The sequence below is a fragment of the Phocoena sinus genome, chromosome X (assembly GCF_008692025.1).
Source record: "Phocoena sinus isolate mPhoSin1 chromosome X, mPhoSin1.pri, whole genome shotgun sequence".
Classification (NCBI taxonomy): domain Eukaryota; kingdom Metazoa; phylum Chordata; class Mammalia; order Artiodactyla; family Phocoenidae; genus Phocoena; species Phocoena sinus.
The window spans coordinates 72915444-72934266 of NC_045784.1; the positions used below are offsets into that span (position 1 = coordinate 72915444).

The 18823-nt window shown below is 41.4% G+C and overlaps 1 protein-coding gene across 1 annotated transcript in view; it reads right to left on the reverse strand.

The window, feature by feature from the left end:
• POF1B (POF1B actin binding protein) overlaps nt 1-6440 on the reverse strand; it is a 107262-nt gene extending 100822 nt beyond the window's left edge. The window contains 1 exon segment of the mRNA XM_032618933.1: nt 6156-6440. Coding sequence (XP_032474824.1) covers nt 6156-6440 — 285 coding nt within the window.
• Between the last annotated feature and the right edge of the window lie 12383 nt (nt 6441-18823).

The following is an 18823-nucleotide window of genomic DNA, read 5'->3' on the forward strand; positions in this document are numbered from 1 at the left end:
TATAAATACATTCTTGCTGCTCCAGTCTTTTGATCATACACCATGTTTTAGAAAATTGCTTTAATGCTTTTCCTTGTTAGTCTGTCTTAGCTAGTAGAGCCCTAATAAGCCTTTCAAGCATGTGTGTTTACCTAATCTTCCCAGTGTCAAAGGAACCCTTACTTTATTCATTTAGCTTATTACCGTAGTTTGTGCAGCTATCGGCTTTTGTTGGCTATATTTTTATAAATCAATAATACAAGCAGAAAGAATTATCCAGTGCTAACTCTGTGCTGTACACCTTCACATGTTATCTCAATACTCACTACAACTCTGAAGGAAGGTATTATTATCCCCACTTTACAAATGAGGACACTAGGTCATGAGAGGTCAAGTCATTTATTCTGAGTAATACAACATTAACACGATGTGTCAGGCACTGTGCTGTGTATTTTTCACCATATATTATCGCATTTGACTCTAATAACAATCCTATGACTTAGGTGTTATTATCGCCCCATTTTATAGATGAGGCAACTGAAGCATATAGCTAGCAAGTCCCTGAACCAGGAATTAAACCAAAGAAGTTTAAAACCTAAGCTTACACTATTAGCCACTACACTTGACTGTTTCATAGTTCAGTTCTCCCCAAGTCTACCTCATCAATGCACATTTATTATTTGTAGTTCTCTCTGGGACACTACACATAGATTCATTTGCATGGGCACTTTCTCCACACAATGTTCTCTGTGACTGATCTTTAGGCTCTACATAATATGAACATTTTCAGTCAATACCTATTGGCTTTCATTTTCCTATTGATAGCTCTGATCAAAGAGTTCAAGACCTTGGTGCAGTATGTAAAGGAGAGACAGCAAGACTGCTGGGAACGAGAATTAGGTAATAGAAAAGATTACATGCATAGTACAGGACTTTGTTCTTTAAATATTTGGAATCTTGTTGAAATAAACATGGCACTCTTTCATGTTGCCTAATTTGAATTTTAAAACTTTACTTAAAAACTAATACATAATATAATGTTCCAAGAAGGAAAACCATGGGAGCCTTCTATACGCTCCTGTCAGTTTTAATGACTATGAGAATCACTGAAAGTAATAATAGTGACTTAGGAAAAGGCTAGGCTGAATAGTTTCAAAAGAGGCAGAATCTTTAAAAACCACCTGAAATTTATGCTGGCAGAATTTGCCAAGGCAAACGGCCATTTAAATAGGCCATTTAAATAAATTTTCAGAATAGTTTGGGAGATGCTTTTGTTAGAACCTGTCAAAGACAGTAACATGGTTAAACACTTGCCTTAGGTTATTGTTGAGATGCTGTTCTGAACTTTGTACAGGAAGAAACATGTAAATTATAATGACCTCTGTTTATATGAAACAAACACTTCCTTAATTTAGGATAAAATGTGTGATTCTGTTCTCATGTAAAGAAAGCAATAGAATGTAATAGTAATAGAAATCCTTCCACTCATCCTTTCCCTCCAAGGAAAATCCCTCATTTAAGAGACCCATTCCTGGATTCTTTCTTTTCTTGAAGGCAACTAGGAGAGAAAATAAAGTATACAGTCCCTTTGTAGCGCATGCTTTTTGACTTTAAAAACTGAAAGTACATACGTTCCATTGGAAGCCAAAAAAGGATGGCTATTAAGATAGCTGCTGTTGTGAAGAAAAAGTTAGCTCAAATACACCTGTTTAGAAAGGTTTTCACTTTTAAATAGGGTTTAAGAGCATGGCAAACTTGCAGTTATTTTACCAAGAATTGTCAAGAAATAAAACAACAGTTAAAGGAAAAGTTCACCTCCCTCCCCTTTGCCCCCACCACCTTTCTCTCTCTCTCTCTCTCTCTCTCTCTCTCTCTCACACACACACACACACACACACACACACACACACACACACACACACAAAATGATAGCTCATGAGTGCCACTGACTCAAAACAGGCCTAGCAATTTATCAGACCTCCCTTAAACAAGAGACAATTGGCAAGGGCATTTTCACCCAGCAATTACTTGCACTCAATTTCTATAGCTTCATTTAATTGTAAGTACAAAAGGGATGACCAAAGCTGAAAACTGGGCCTCTTTATCCTTTAACCTCATTGCTTTCTCAGGCAAGCTACTTCCCTGAATAATCGTTCACTTTAGTGACCACTCCTTTGAACAACAATTTTCCAAAGCAACACACCCATCCCCACAGAACAGGAAAATTTTATGATAGTGTATATAAATCCTGGCACAGTAAGGGAACTATCCACTATCTCTGTAACCAAAGAAAAAGGAAAAAAGTCATGTAAACAAAGAAAAGCCCAAGCTGGGTAATTATTGAGAGCAGAGGCCATTCATAAACTCACTCACATTCTCCCCTGGGCTGCTTTCTGGAGCTAAATTTGGTTGCAAGTTTCAAATTTAAAAAAATGGTAATCCATAAAACACAATCTCTAAGAGATCCCTTCTTGCACCAAAATGTTTTATTCAATAAAATATTGATGGCAAAAGCACAAAATTATATTTTAAAATGAAATCTAAGCATATAGGACACCTACAGATCAGATCGTATATATCTGTCCTCAATATGAACTCTCCCTGGATAAGCAAATGGTATTTATCCAGATAATCATGGTGCTTCTTATATAATAGGCACTTAATAAATATGTGTTCAATTAATGCCTGGTATTAAAAATATTTTATTTTGATCAATTTCTCTCTCTCACAACAGAACTCCTCTGTATATGTGGAAAATATCTTGAACTTCATAAAAAGCTAAAATTAATGGAAGAGAAATACATATGTTCAATGCATATTAACATCAATGTTGTTCATCTGAGGCAGTGTTTCATTCTGAGTTAATGATGGTTGTTTAATATTTAGGCCTTTTAAAAGGTTGAGCCATAAGGTTTTTGTTTTCTTTAGTTTTATGTAGTTTCTAGAATTCCATTTATTTACAAGACTATATTCAGTTCTAAAATGCACATATGACCTTGATTACACCTGCTTTTGATTTTTCCTGTTCATATGGATAAACTTAGTAATTTTAATTCTACCATCAATTTAGACAATTTCACCATACCTGGTTTCTATAGTCAGTTTTCTCTGAGAAACACTTTATCAGTCAGACAAAATAATAACTGAGGGATCATAAAATATATCTGATAAATTTTAGACAAGAAGCAAAGCAACATTATATCTGGAGAAATTTAAAATATGTTTATGTCTATAAGCACTATTTTAGTGCACAAGAAAGCAAAAAAGGAAAAACGTGGGCCAAAAAGCCAGAAATAGAAAATACTAAAGTGCTGCAAAAAGCATTTGGTTAAATCCAAAATGTCTACTACATAAGCGAAAATTAAGATTCAGGAAGCAAAGCAGAGTGACATCAATTTCGGTTTCTCAAAGGGAACATATTTTACTACTGGCAATTATATATATATATATATATATTTTTTTTTTTATTAATTAATTTATTTATTTATGGCTGTGTTGGGTCTTCGTTTCTGTGCGAGGGCTTTCTCTAGTTGTGGCAAGCGGGGGCCACTCTTCATCGCGGTGCGCGGGCCTCTCACTATCGCGGTCTCTGTTGTTGCGGAGCACAGGCTCCAGACGCGCAGGCTCAGTAATTGTGGCTCACAGGCACAGTTGCTCTGCGGCATGTGGGATCATCCCAGACCAGGGCTCGAACCCGTGTCCCCTGCATTGGCAGGCAGATTCTCAACCACTGCGCCACCAGGGAAGCCCTATATATTTTTTTAATCTTAGGAATTCTTTTACTATCATCCAAACAGAAAAATGCTAAAAACAATTCAAGTAAAAGTTTAATTGAATTCATGATAACTAGCAATTGATTATAATACTTATCTTCCTAGCTGCCATGGTCACAAACTTTAGCATCAGAATAATTGCTATATACCACCTCAAAATGTCATTGAAACATGGCATATTAAGGAGAGAATTTTAAAGCATAAAACAAAAAGTGTTTTAAGTAATGTGTACTGCTTGCTTGTGCTTGGCATGGTATATAATAAAGCTGCCACTACATCTTACCCATTTTGTTAACATGAAGGTAATTTCAGATCAATTTTAGGTCCTACTTTATATAATGCCATCCTGCCACTAAACAGGGAGAAAAGAAATAAAATAATAGAATAATAGTTTCCTAGTCACATTCTTTGTGGCAGCTATCTAAAAGCTTTCTTGCCAAATTATCTTTTAGTGGATTTATGAATGCCCTTTGATATCGAACTCAGTTTGAAATTTATAGTCAAATTTTCTTTCTAATTTCACTGAGAGAATGAAGATTCTTATTTTTTTTTCCTTTACCACATATCTAGAAGTTCACCTCCCTCTTCCTTACCCAGCCCTTTTCTTTCTTTTCAATTATAAATCACTTCAGATTTCACAACACCCTCCATTCCAATTTATTTTCCCTGTTTCTGAGGCCATACTTTCTGTCCCTATGGCTCTTTATAAACTCCTTTGGGGAACTACATTTCAGGATAGAGCTAGTCTTGTGAGGATCACTTAGCAAATATCAGATAGAAAGGTGAGTCTCGTAAAAAACTCAACCAGCTTGGTCCCAAGAATATTAAAAAGGAAAGTTGAACCATGGAGTATGCAATAAAGTGTGACCCTAAAAGTTGTTCTGTGGTCAATGTTTATAATTTGCCAAATGTAAGCTTTTTAAATTTTTATCTATTTATTTTTCTTTTACTAGGAAGTTGATAAGAAAAGAGGTTAATGTATTTAAATAACTATGCCAGATAGGGTGATTTTAGCATTCGTATGATAATGGTAACTGTTGTTTCAACTTCCCCATTGTTTTGGGGCTACTCAGGAACATAGGTGACACCCACTTTGTTGTTCATTAACATCACTGAATACTGGAATGTACATTTGCACTATTATTATCACAAACTAGTAGTTTTGACCTTTTATTTTTCTTCCCTTTGACTTCAATGCAGGTGGAGTTTTTTTCAAATAGGAAATTACTGACAGTGAATACTGGGTTTTTCTTCATATTTTTCCCTCAAATTAAGGTAGGAATGAAATAAAACAGGAAAATTGTGGCCTTTATAGTTGTTGGGTTACCTATATCTTTTAAAACATCTTTTTTAAATAGTTTCATTATATACTTTAGAAATGTTGCCTCATATCCTAATTAAAATTATTGTTTTGGGAAAAATAATCCATTTTATTCCAGATCAGCATAACAATGCAACATAGGATATCATCCCGATGGTTGCTTTTTGAGCTTTTCACAGTACTACTTGTATCTTGAAACATAATTTTAGTTTGGACTGAAGTTTCCAGAAAGCTTAAAGACATGCAAATTTAATATAAAGAGAGTCAAAGATGAACACAGACATAGAGCTGTTAATTTTATATTGTCTTACAGTGTTCTTTCATATTCATTGGCAAGTTTATTAACACAGATACTGATGTTAAACTAACCCCTTTAAAAACAAATTTGTTTCATTTTAAAGGGTGTCTTAGACTTCCACCATTTTTAGCTTTCATGTAACAATTGCTTACATCTTGCCTTCCTCAATCTTATATTCACTCTTTCAATATTCCTTCTACTAATATTCATAAATTATCCACCTTGACTATACAAGAACAAATGCATCATTTTCAAAAGATGAAACACATATGACAATTGAAATAGACATTGTGCCTGTCACTTATCCTGGAGTAGCATACTATTTGCTAAACAAATAATTGCTCATCACTCCATACATGCCATTGCCCCTGCACCACCATATTTGATACAAAAAAACCTGTTTACTTTTGATATGAAGTGAATCAGTGGGAACCTATTTTATAAAAATGACGGTATTCTAGTTGAGGATTGCTTTGTGGTAGGAGCAAAAGAATACCTCAGGTCATATATTCCAATCTAATTCAACAAAAAATGAACCATCCTATGCTCTAGTTAGATTATGAAAATCACTGGAACTGATAAACAAATGGCTACAAGAACTAGTAAATGAAAGAACAGCCAAGAGATGGAATTTGGGTGACCGTACATTGCGTATATAGCTGCAATCCAAGAGATAATATCCTGTAGAACAGAGCCAGAGAAGCAGAAAGAAAAGAAATGAGGTTCAAAAGCAAACAAAGGCAACAAAGATTTCCCCTTTCTGGCATAGCTGTCTTTGTGGTACCTGGGAACGGTCACTCCAAAGCAAGCTTTGGTAGGAGGAGGCAGTTTTGAGAGGGGAACACACTTCCCGTGAGCCGATGGGGTCCAAGGCCTCAACCACCTTGTTCATGGGCCCACTGTAGGTCCTCACTCGCTCATACACTACATTTTTTTCTGGAAGCTGCTGGGCTTGGCTTGACTGATGGTAGCAGCGGTAATGCTGGGGCTGGCACTGCAGCACTTCTGGGGATTGCTGAGTCCCACAGCTGCTGCTGCTCATCTCACTCCAATAGTTTGAGCTCATCATCTTCTCAGTGGTCACCAAGGTACTCCCCAGATGCTCTCCCTAAGGAACAAACAGAGAGAGATCATGAAAGAAAGGGGCAGGAAAGCAGGCAGGCAGGCACACGTTAGAAGCCTTTTATCAACCACCTCTGCCTATAGTGGTGCCAGGGAGAGATGGGAGTTACCTGAGCAACAGCAGAAGCCGGTCTGGCAGCTACAGAGGAGGCAGCAAATAAAGTAATTGAGTGCAAATGCAAAGTGGAACCACCCCGTGAGATTGCTCCAGGAAATAGTACTGCCACGCCCCTGAGGGGCAGAATCACTGGGTAGGTTTACCTGCCGGGAGAGGCCCTGCTTTGTTATGGAGATAGCTACTAGGCTGTCCAGTAGGGTAAGGAAGTCTGGAAAGAGCAGAAATGTGGAATTTCAAGGCTAAAGCCAGAGCTTCCAAATTCACAGTCTTGGAAATTCACTTGAACTGTAAATAGGCAAACAAAGACATGCCCATGCCAAAACTTACTGCAGAAAAAAGGTCACAAATGTCACATGAAAGTGGCTTTCCCATGGTTCTTAAGCTTAGCAAGGGTAATTACAAACATGAGTATTATCATTCCAGAGTCCCAGACCAAAATAAGGGGTATTAGCCTAAGGACATTAGTTTTCACAGATAAATCTGCATTCTTTGCAAAACCCAGCTAGTAATTGCAGTTAAGGGAGATTGCTATGAGGTTTCCTTCTAGCAACACTCTCTAATTTGTGGACCTGTTTATCTTGCTCCAGGCCTTGTGTGGCTTTCTAATTTAAATTGAGGAAGATTTGTCTAAATGATTAAATTGCTGTCTGTAGGTGGGAGATTTGGTCAAGAAAAATATAACCATTCCAGAAACCCTCTGCATTTTAGCACTTATATTTATTGTTTCACATTTTTACAAAGGAATGTACCCTGACTTGATTTGTGCCTTAGGAAACACTGAGTTTGATTGCCTTTTTAATATCTAGTTGTTAAGGGAGCTGCAAGTCCTGAGAGGTGCCTTACCTGATATAATGAGATTAAATATGCTCAGCACTTATATTTATCACTACTTGAAATTACAATCATAAGGTCTACTTAACCACCAGGTTTTTCCCTGCAAGATATTTCAGCACCACGGAACTCTAGAATATTCACTGAGGGTGTCTTCAGAAAAGGGACATCTTCCTAGTGTGTATATATACCATAGAACCCAAGCACACCACCACCATTCTGGAGAGGAAGAGAATATCATCAAGCTGTCTAGCCAGGTTTTTAATCTGCTAAGTAAACAAAAGGTAGTGACTTACTGGTCATTCACTCTGACCATGCGAGAAGCTTTACATGGAATATCTATCATCCTCACAAATTTATGAGCGTTTATAGGTGAGGAACTGAGGCAGAGACACAGAGAGGCTGAAAAACTTCCCAAAGTTAAACTACTAGTAAAAAATGAGTCTGGGATTTGAACATAGAGCCTATAGCTCTACTATATTATACTGCTAAGTAAAAATTTAAATTATGTTCTGTATCTGGGCATCCAATACATCTTCTAAGTGGAAAACTAACACAGTTTTGAACCATTAGCACGTTAAGTGACTTTAAAAAGAATCTATGGATTTTTTATGGAGGAGAGGTATGCAAAATGCTGAAAACCGACCTTAAAAACTCTTTAAAATAATTTATTGTATATTTATGTTTATATTTGCATACTGTGTGCAGAGCTTTCAAATCTAATCCTTGTTCATTATAATGCTGTTCCTCAAGGATCAATGAAAATTTAATTAGGAACACATGACCTGCCAAACAGCCTGGCAAAATATCAGATCAATAACTTGTTAATATCATTAGCAGTATCATTTTGAATAAGCTTTATATGTGAATAGGGAATGGGTATTAAGTGGGGTAATCCAGTCAGCTCTGATTGTTGAAATCTGAACTTAAACCACACACAAACACATATACACAGTGCTGTTAATATCTGCATCCAGTGCTATTAATATCTGTATCCTAGTAACAGATTGAGATGAAGACTAAAAATTCCTTCATCCATACCTGCTCTTCACATTTCTTGGATATATAGCATTTTGAGGCAACCACCTTAATGCAGTTGGGCAAAGAGTAAAGTGTGAAACTGACACCCTCTTTCAATTCCGGAGCCTCACCCATCACTTTTCCACATGCCTGGATATGAGGAAAAGAGAGCTTGAAGCTCAGGGATACTATATAAGAAATGAGATTAGACACTATCTGGCAGACAAACCACATCTTAATATGAAACAGGTGTTGACCACCCTTGCACACCTCAGAGAGACCTACCAATCATTCTCACCAAAGTTTGTGCTCCTTCTCTGAGAATGCATTTATGCCTTCGTTGATCTGCTTCTCCAATTGTTTTATTTCTCCTTTATGCAGATAATGTTAATACTCACCTCTTTTTATTAATAAATGCATATAAATTATTTGACCATTTAATAATGGTAATTGCTCTGTTTTCTACTTGAAAGCCCAAAGGCTTGACACTCTGCATTCCTCAGGCTTCATGATTATGCTACACTTCTTACACTGGTGGATGAGACAGTAAGAGTTGATTTCTTATTCTCAGCTCCAGACTTGTTCAGAGAATCCTTAATTATATTTCTGGCAGTTATTTTGTTTCACTCAGTAATATAGATATTTTATGTTTAGTACTGAAAAAACCTCATTTATGATGATGAATTTGATTTCCCCTCAGACGTGATATCCCTTTAGAAGCTAATTCAGTTCTAACAGACTTTTAAAAACCTTTAGTGTTTTTGATTATAAAAGCAATTTATTCTTTAAAAATTAAAATAACTGAAGACATGGAAAAAGTAGAAAATGAAACTTCCCATATTGATGGTGTGGGGCCTTTAGGGACTTTCCACCCCCTCACTTGTTCCCGTAAACCAATTCTTCTCCCTATCGTGCGCCACTCCTTCTCCCTATCGAAACCAATTCTTGGAGTTTTTCAGTTGACGGGGACTTGCCAGACAGCGGGTAATTTTCCAGTTGCCCGTAACAGGTATACGCCCTAACCGCCACAATGAACAGACAACTATAACGGCCAGAAGGTGGGACAAAAGTTCCTAAGCCAATGAATTCAAAAGTCACCACATTTACCCAATCATTGTGAGAATATACCCGCCCTATGAGTAAATAAACCTATAAAAAGTATGTGATTCCGCTTTTAGGGGTTCCCCATCGGCCTCCTGCGTGAGGTTCAGGGAACCCCGGTGCATCGGCTCCTAATAAACCTCTTGCGTGTTGCAGCGGCTCTCGACTCTTGGCGGTTCTTGGGCGAGTTGGAATCCCTCGTAGACCGTTTGGGTCTAACATTTGGGGGCTCGTCCGGGATCCCCACTCGCCCCCGGGTCACAAGAACATCGGGAGTCGGAGGTATCAGGTAGGCTCGAGCCCAATTGTCTGTTTGTTTGTCGTTTGTTTGTTGCTAGCCGCCATTAGGAAAAAGCCGTGCGAACCGGCTTGCTGTGGAATCTGTATTGGACTCCTGGCTAGGCAGACGTGCCGAAAGCTGGTGTCCACGGGCCCCGGGGGACGCCCTGGTGGTCCATCTGGAAGGAGAAACAAATTTTGTCCCCTCTTCATCTGGTTCTGGCAGGTTATATAAGCTGCCATCTGAATTTGAGTTGGTTTCGGGTTTAAGTTCGCGGCGGCTGGTTCTGGCAGGTTATATAAGCTGCCATCTGAATTTGAGTTGGTTTCGGGTTTAAGTTCGCGGCGGCAATATCAATGTGTGTCTTTTGAAATTTTATTGTTTTTCTGTACTATTATCTTTCTTTTGACGGACGACAATGGGACAAACTATGACGACTCCTCTTTCTCTTACCCTAAGCCACTGGACCGAAGTTAGGGCTAGGGCCCACAACCTTTCGGTAGAAGTAAGGAAAGGAAAATGGTAAACGCTGTGTACCTCTGAGTGGCCTACATTTCAGACAGGGTGGCCACCCGAGGGATCTTTTTTGTTAGATAAGGTTGGGCTAGTCAAGTCTAGGGTCTTTAACACAGGACCCCACGGACACCCAGACCAGATACCATATATCCTGGTCTGGGAAGATCTAGTTCTCTCCCCGCCTCCGTGGGTCCGGCCCTTTGTTTCCTCAATAGGCACGTCTGCATGCGCTCCAGCACAATCGGAGATATTGGCCCTGAAGAAAACCCCAGACACGGAAAAGTCATCTGCTGCCCCGGACCCGCCAAAGGCGATATATCCTGACCTGCAGTCTGATTTGCTTCTTCTAGATTCCCCACCTCCTTATCCTCCGGCCCTAAATCCCATGTCGCCCCTAGGACCCCCAGCTTCACAACCCTCCGCACCAGTAGGGCCACCTGTTATGGCGGAAAGGGGGGGTCCCTCGGCGGGCACCAGAAGCCAGAGGGCTGTTTCCCCAGATTCTACTGCTTTACCCCTTAGAGAATATGGCCCCCCCGATAACCACGGGAATAGACCCCTTCAATACTGGCCCTTTTCCTCTGCAGATCTTTATAATTGGAAGATGCATAACCCTACTTTCTCTAAAAACCCACAGGCTCTTACTGCTTTAATAGAGTCTCTTGTCTTCTCCCACCAACCCACCTGGGATGATTGTCAACAGCTCCTCCAGACTCTCCTCACAACTGAGGAGAGGCAACGGGTTCTCCTGGAGGCTAAAAAGAATGTGTTAGCCGCCAATGGACAACCTACCCAGTTGCCTAACGAGATTGATGCCGGGTTTCCACTCGTCAGGCCGAATTGGGACTTTAATACCCCGGAAGGTAAGGAGCACCTGAAAATGTATCGCCAGGCTCTGGTAGCGGGTCTCCATGGAGCGGCCAGGCGCCCCACGAATTTGGCTAAGGTAAGAGAGGTAACTCAGGGGCCCCAGGAATCGCCAACCGTGTTCCTAGAACGCTTAATGGAGGCTTTTAGACGATTCACTCCTTATGATCCAACCTCTGAGGAACATAAGGCCACCATAGCAATGGCCTTTATTGACCAGGCGGCCCCTGATATTAGAAAGAAGTTACAAAGGCTGGATGGCCTACAAGGTTTCTCCCTTCAGGACTTAGTAAAAGAGGCAGATAAGGTATATAATAAGAGGGAGACAGAAGAAGAAAGAGAAGAAAGAAAGCAGAAGGAACAAGAGGCTCGTGAGGTAAGATGAGATAAGAGGCAAGAAAGACATTTGAGTAAGATACTGGCCACTGTAGTCAGAGGAGGAAACAGTAGAGACAGAAATAGACAGGAAGGGCGAACAACGGATAGAAGGCGGCCATTAGACAAGGACCAATGTGCCTACTGTAAAGAAAAAGGTCATTGGGCAAGAGAATGCCCTAAAAAAAGGAACGGGGGAAGGATCACTAAGCCTTTTCATCTGTACGTGGCCGAGAATAAAGGTATCGCAAAGGGAGTACTAACTCAGAAACTGGGCCCCTGGAATCGCCCGGTTGCGTACCTATCAAAGAAATTGGATCCTGTGGCAGCAGGATGGCCCGCCTGTTTAAAAATAATCGCCGCGGTGGCCGCTTTGGTCAAAGATGCTGACAAACTGACTTTGGGGCAGAACCTAACGATAACAGCCCCCCATGCATTAGAAAGTGTAATTCGCCAGCCACCCGACAGATGGCTAACAAATGCCAGGATGACTCATTACCAAGCCCTGCTGTTAAACTCAGATCGTATTAAGTTTACCTCAGCCACAGGACTCAACCCGGCCACCTTGCTACCCGACCCTGACCTGGAAAGCACTACCGTCATCCATGATTGTCAGGAAGTACTGGCTGCAGCACACCGTAGCAGACCAGACTTGATGGATCAGCCCCTCCCCAACGCCGACGTTACCTGGTTTACTGACGGAAGCAGTTTCCTAGAGGAAGGTAAGCGTCGGGCGGGAGCTGCCGTGGTAGACGGGAAAGAGGTCATCTGGGCAGCCACATTACCGCAAGGGACATCGGCCCAACGGGCTGAACTAATCGCCATGACTAGAGCATTGGAACTAGCAGAAAACAAAAAGGTAAACATCTATACGGACAGTAGATACGCATTTGCTACCGCCCAGGTCCATGGGGCCATTTACCAACAAAGAGGGTTGCTCACCTCGGCGGGCAAAGAAATTAAAAACAAAGAAGAAATAGTGGCACTGCTAGCTGCCCTCATGCTCCCCACTAAAGTCAGCATCATTCATTGCCCCGGACACCAGAAGGACAATACCCCGGTGACAAGAGGCAACAACATGGCAGATAGGGTGGCACGAGAAGTGGCTCTATGGGAAATCATACTAGAACTATCAGATGAGAGTCCTGGGAAACCAAATGATAGGGGAACAAGTACCCCAGCCATAACTAAAGGAACATTATCTCCTCAACAAGCAAAATCCATGCTACAACAGATTCACAGATGGACACACTTGGGAACCAAAAAGATGGTGTCCCTACTACACAAGACAGGTTATGATACCCCTGGACTAACTAAATTAGCTGAGCAGATTGCACGAGAGTGCATTCCATGCCAACAGGTAAACTCCCATAAAGGAAAACTTGAGGTCGGAAAAAGGCTCAGAGGAGACCGCCCAGGAGCCTATTGGGAGGTCGACTTCACTGAAATACGCCCTGGAAGGTACGGTAACAGGTATCTTCTAGTTTTTATAGATACCTTCTCAGGATGGGTAGAAGCTTTCCCGACGAAGGAGACAGCTACTGTGGTGGCCAAAAAGATCTTAAAAGAAAATTTCCCCCGGTTCGGGGCACCAAAGGTAATAGGATCAGATAATGGTCCCGCCTTCGTCGCCCAGGTAAGTCAGGGTGTGGCCAAATACCTGGGGACTGATTAGAAATTACATTGTGCCTATAGACCCCAGAGTTCAGGACAGGTAGAGAGAATGAATAGAACTCTAAAAGAGACCCTAACTAAATTGTCCATAGAGACTGGCGGTACAGATTGGACGGTGCTCCTTCCCTTAGCCCTGTTCCGGGCTAGAAATACCCCCTCCCGCTATTATCTTACTCCATTTAAAATACTATACGGGGCCCCACCTCCTCTTTTTACGCTAAGGAAAATATTAAGTCCTGACTGCCAGAATAACACTGACTTATATGCTAGGCTGTTGGGACTCCAGTTGGTCCAAAAGGAGGTGTGGTCCCAGTTGGCAGAGGCTTACCGACCAGGAACACCAGCAGAGGCTCATCCCTTCCAAGTCGGAGATTCCGTGTACGTCCGTCGGCACCGAACCCAGACTCTAGAGCCTCGGTGGAAAGGACCATACATCGTCCTGCTCACCACCCCCACGGCTATAAAGGTAGACGGCATCGCTGCGTGGATCCACGCTTCACACGTGAAGGCCGCACCAGCATCTGCAACATCGGAATGGCGAGCCCAAAAGACCAGCAACCCGCTCAAGCTCAAGCTTCTGCGATCATCAGACTTATAACTTTAACTTTGTTACCCCTACTGACTGTGAGTAATTTTAGTCCTCACCTGCCCCAGCGTTTAACCTGGCAGGTAATTTCCCAAACTGGAGATGTAATATGTCTGTTAGCAATATCGCTCCCCAATGGACCTGGTGGCCAAACCTTTTTCCTGATGTTTGTAAACTGGCCATAGGGGCTCCCGGTTGGGATTTAGAAGACTATTATGATCAACATAATGTTCCAAAAATTTTATCAACTAGAGCTGATTCCTCCGGAAAGGGTTGCAAAAACGGGATTCGGAGGACTGGGCTCAGAGCTCCTGCTTTCTACATATGCCCCGGGTTCCATCGCCACAGGTCCCTTAATTATAAATATGGAGGAACTGAAAACTTTTATTGCAAAAGCTGGGGATATGAAACCACAGGAGACACCTATTGGAAGCCCACCTCTGGCTGGGACTTTATTAAGGTGACAGCCAATTATACACACCCAACCAACCCCTTAACTTATAGGCCTGAATGTACTAAATGGTGCCATCCCCTTAAGATTTCTTTTAGTGAACCAGGAAAAAAAGATAAAAAACTGGATAAATGGCCATTCATGGGGAATCAGGTTTTATAAAGAAGGATATGATGATGGATTACTAATGACCATCAAACTAAAAATTGAAACCCCTACTCCAGTTCCTATAGGCCCCAACCCTGAGATAGGGCACTCTTTGCTACCTTTGGCCCCTCCCACAGCGTTACCAGAGATAAGAAACCAAACTTTTGAGCCAAAAGGAATGACAATCAAGCCCAAGACCCCCCGGGACCGAATGCTCTCATTGGTCCAGGCGGCTTTTGAGGTTTTAAATGCCACAAACCCGGAGGCTACCAAATCATGTTGGCTTTGCTATGCTGCTCCTCCCCCTTATTATGATGCTATAGGCTATAATTCTAATTATAATAATGTTAACACTCCAGATCAATGTCGATGGAAACAAGAAGAAAATAGTAAATTGACCCTGGCCTCAGTATTAGGAAACGGTACATGTGTAGGAACGCCCCCCTCGTCCCACCGACATCTTTGTGCCAATTTAAGCCTCCCACAGGGCTCAGGGTATCTCCTCCCTCCTCCGGATGGATGGTGGGCATGTAACACAGGATTGACCCCCTGCATTTCTTTAGAGGTCCTTAAAGCTTCAACCGATTTTTGTGTGTTAGTTCAGCTAGTCCCCAGACTCATTTATCATTCAGATTCATCCTTTCTAGATGAATATGAGGGCAGAAGAAGGTTTAAGAGGAAACCCATAACACTCACCCTGGCTGTACTCCTAGGACTAGGAATGGCAGCCGGGGTAAGAACAGGTGCAACAGCCCTCATTCAACAACCCCACTATTATGATGCCTTAAGACAAGCTGTAGATGTTGACCTCCGGGCGTTAGAAAGTTCCATAACTCAGTTAAAAGAATCCCTCACCTCGCTTTCAGAGGTGGTAATGCAAAACAGGAGGGGATTAGATCTGCTGTTCCTTAAGGAGGGCGAACTATGTGCTGCACTAAAAGAAGAATGCTGTTTTTATATTGATCATTCTGGGGCTATTACCAAAACTATGGACAAACTTAGGGAGCGCCTGGACAAAAGACAACAGGAAAGGAAAAATCAAAAAGGATGGTTTCAATCGTGGTTTGATAAATCTCCCTGGCTTACTACTTTAGTTTCCACCTTGTTAGGGCCCCTCATTATTTTATTGTTGCTCTTAACTTTTGGACCATGCATTCTGAATCGCCTGATAGCCTTTATTAGAGAACGCATTAGTACGGTACAAGTTTTAATGCTAAGGCAACAATACCAAAACTCGCAAAAAGAAACTGAAATTCCATGATTGAAATTAGTTACAAAAAAAAAGGGGGGGAATGTGGGGCCTTTAGGGACTTTCCACCCCCTCACTTGTTCCCGTAAACCAATTCTTCTCCCTATCGAGCGCCACTCCTTCTCCCTATCGAAACCAATTCTTCTCCCTATCGTGCGCCACTCCTTCTCCCTATCGAAACCAATTCTTGGAGTTTTTCAGTTGACGGGGACTTGCCAGACAGCGGGTAATTTTCCAGTTGCCCGTAACAGGTATACGCCCTAACCGCCACAATGAACAGACAACTATAACGGCCAGAAGGTGGGACAAAAGTTCCTAAGCCAATGAATTCAAAAGTCACCACATTTACCCAATCATTGTGAGAATATACCCGCCCTATGAGTAAATAAACCTATAAAAAGTATGTGATTCCGCTTTTAGGGGTTCCCCATCGGCCTCCTGCGTGAGGTTCAGGGAACCCCGGTGCATCGGCTCCTAATAAACCTCTTGCGTGTTGCAGCGGCTCTCGACTCTTGGCGGTTCTTGGGCGAGTTGGAATCCCTCGTAGACCGTTTGGGTCTAACAATGGTAAGAGCAAGGGATAGAATAAGGATCAGGAATGTCTGCCATATACATTACTGGTAATAAAAATAACAACATATATACACTACCAAACGTAAGGTAGATAGCTAGTGGGAAGCAGCCGCATAGCACAGGGAGATCAGCTCGGTGCTTTGTGATGGCCTGGAGGGGTGGGATATGGAGGGTGGGAGGGAGGGAGATGCAAGAGGGAAGAGATATGGGAACATATATATATGTATAACTGATTCACTTTGTTATAAAGCAGAAACTAACACACCATTGTAAAGCAATTATACCCCAATAAAGATGTTAAAAAAAATAACAACAGTGATTTGCATTTTGACTAAGCTGTTTCGAAGGTCATCTGAAGTCTTGACTTTACTTACCTCATAAAATTGTTAATAGGTTTAAATGAAAAAGTGCCTGCTAGTTGTAATGCACTATCCAGATACAAACATTTTTTTGTGTGTGTGTGTGTTACGCGGGCCTCTCACTGCCATGGCCTCTCCCGTTGCGGAGCACAGGCTCCCAACGCGCACGCCCAGCGGCCATGGCTCACGGGCCCAGCCGCTCCGTGGCACGTGGGATCTTCCCAGACCGGGGCACGAACCCGCGTCCTCTGCATCGGCAGGCGGACTCCCAACCACTGCACCACCAGGGAAGCCCCAAACATTTTTAAATATACTATTAACAGATGGTGTTGTGTGATTTTTGTGAAATAGAAGGCTTTGAAAAGCAAAGCAAATATGAATGTCCCAAGAGGCTATGGGTCTGGTTTTTTAAAAGCTTAGCTACATAAAACCATTAAGGTAAAATAGTTCAGTTATTTATCAAAATTGATATACAGAACTATCTTAGAATATTAAATACTAACACTAATTATAAATTTAACACCAAATGAATTTTATAAGCATCAGTAGTGGAGTTTTCATTGTATAACTAATCCTGTACTCCACCTCTTGTTTTATGAGGCTGACTCTCAAATCTATCTCTAGCCCTGGCCCATTGCTTCCCGCTAATGGTGTAATGGCAAAAGATAGAGTTAAAAGCAAAGTTATTCAAATATTTTTACTTTTGATTTCTCTATGATCAGGGAGAAGTATGTTCGTATAAAAAGGGTCGACAAACAATGGTCAGAGGGAGCTAAAGGCCAAGGTAGTGAGATGATTGTAGGAAAGCACCCATGCTTTATTAAATAGGTCCAAGTCACTTGATCCAACAGAACTCCACTCCAGCCTTCTGACAGAACTAAAAGTTGAGCTTGCTTAACTGTTGTTGGGGAAGTTTAGACCAGGCAATGTTTCAGAATATCAGATATGAAAAATCATTGTCTTGATTTTTAAAAAACTGAATGGCGAAGTTTACATACTGAACAGTTTAGTCTGATATCAATCCAGGTCAAAAGTCTGTATTGTATTATCAAGTGTCTGATGATACACATACTTAGAATAGAGATAGTTGATCCCTGAAAGTCCTTTGGTATCCCCTATTATGGTTTCTGAATCTCTGTCCTTAAGTAAATTTTAAGTGTGACATAATTTTGCTCAGAAATAACTAATTCCAACATTCTAAGAGTCACACTAGAGAAAATCAGACCTCGATTCTGAACAGAGTAAATAACTCCTCTGTATGATATGAATGCAGCTGAACAGGCACCAAGCCACTATGATTCTGGAAGATCCCCAGGGATGCCTGACCTTTCCTGTAAAAGAGATTATTTTAGAACAGCATTTCTCAAAGTGCGTCCTGAATAACACTAGTGTACAGCATGTTATACCTGGAAAAGTGTTTTATGACCAAATAAGTTTAAGAAACACTTGGTTAAATATATTGCAAGAAGTAGCTTTATTGACATAATTCTTATAACCTTTCATAAGCTAATGGACACTGTGATATTCTAAATGGGTCAATGATGTTTAGACATTTTCAAGTTTTGTTGGTGATGAAATATATTTTGTGTAGAAAAACTTTAGTGACTGGTGCTTTTCAGACTTTTTTCTTCTCTATGCTTTTTTCTTCCTTTTTTTTTTTTTTTTTTTTGCGGCACGTGGGCCTCTCACTGTTGTGGCCTCACCCATTGCAGAGCATAGGCTCCGGACGTGCAGGCTCAGCGGCCATGGCTCACGGGCCCAGCCGCTCCATGGCATGTGGGATCCTCCCGGACCGGGGCATGAACCCGTGTCCCCTGCATTGGCAGGCGGACTCTCAACCACTGCACCACCAGGGAAGTCCCTTCCATATGTTTTAAACTAAACTCATTAGTTGGAAATTCATAACTAGTTTATAATTCTACCAATATTATGAAAACATACCAAAGACCATTTGATCAGCCATATCACTATGCCAGTGATACTTGAAGTGAGGTCTCTGAACCAGAAGCAGCAGCTTCACCTGGAAAATTTTCAGAAATGCAAATTCTTGGCCCCCACACCAGATCTACTGAGTCAGAGACTCTAGGGGTGGGTCACAGCAATCTGTTTAACAAGACCTTCTGGTGATTCTGATGCACAAAAAAGTATGAAAATCCATGAATTATACCAATATGTTGGGGGCA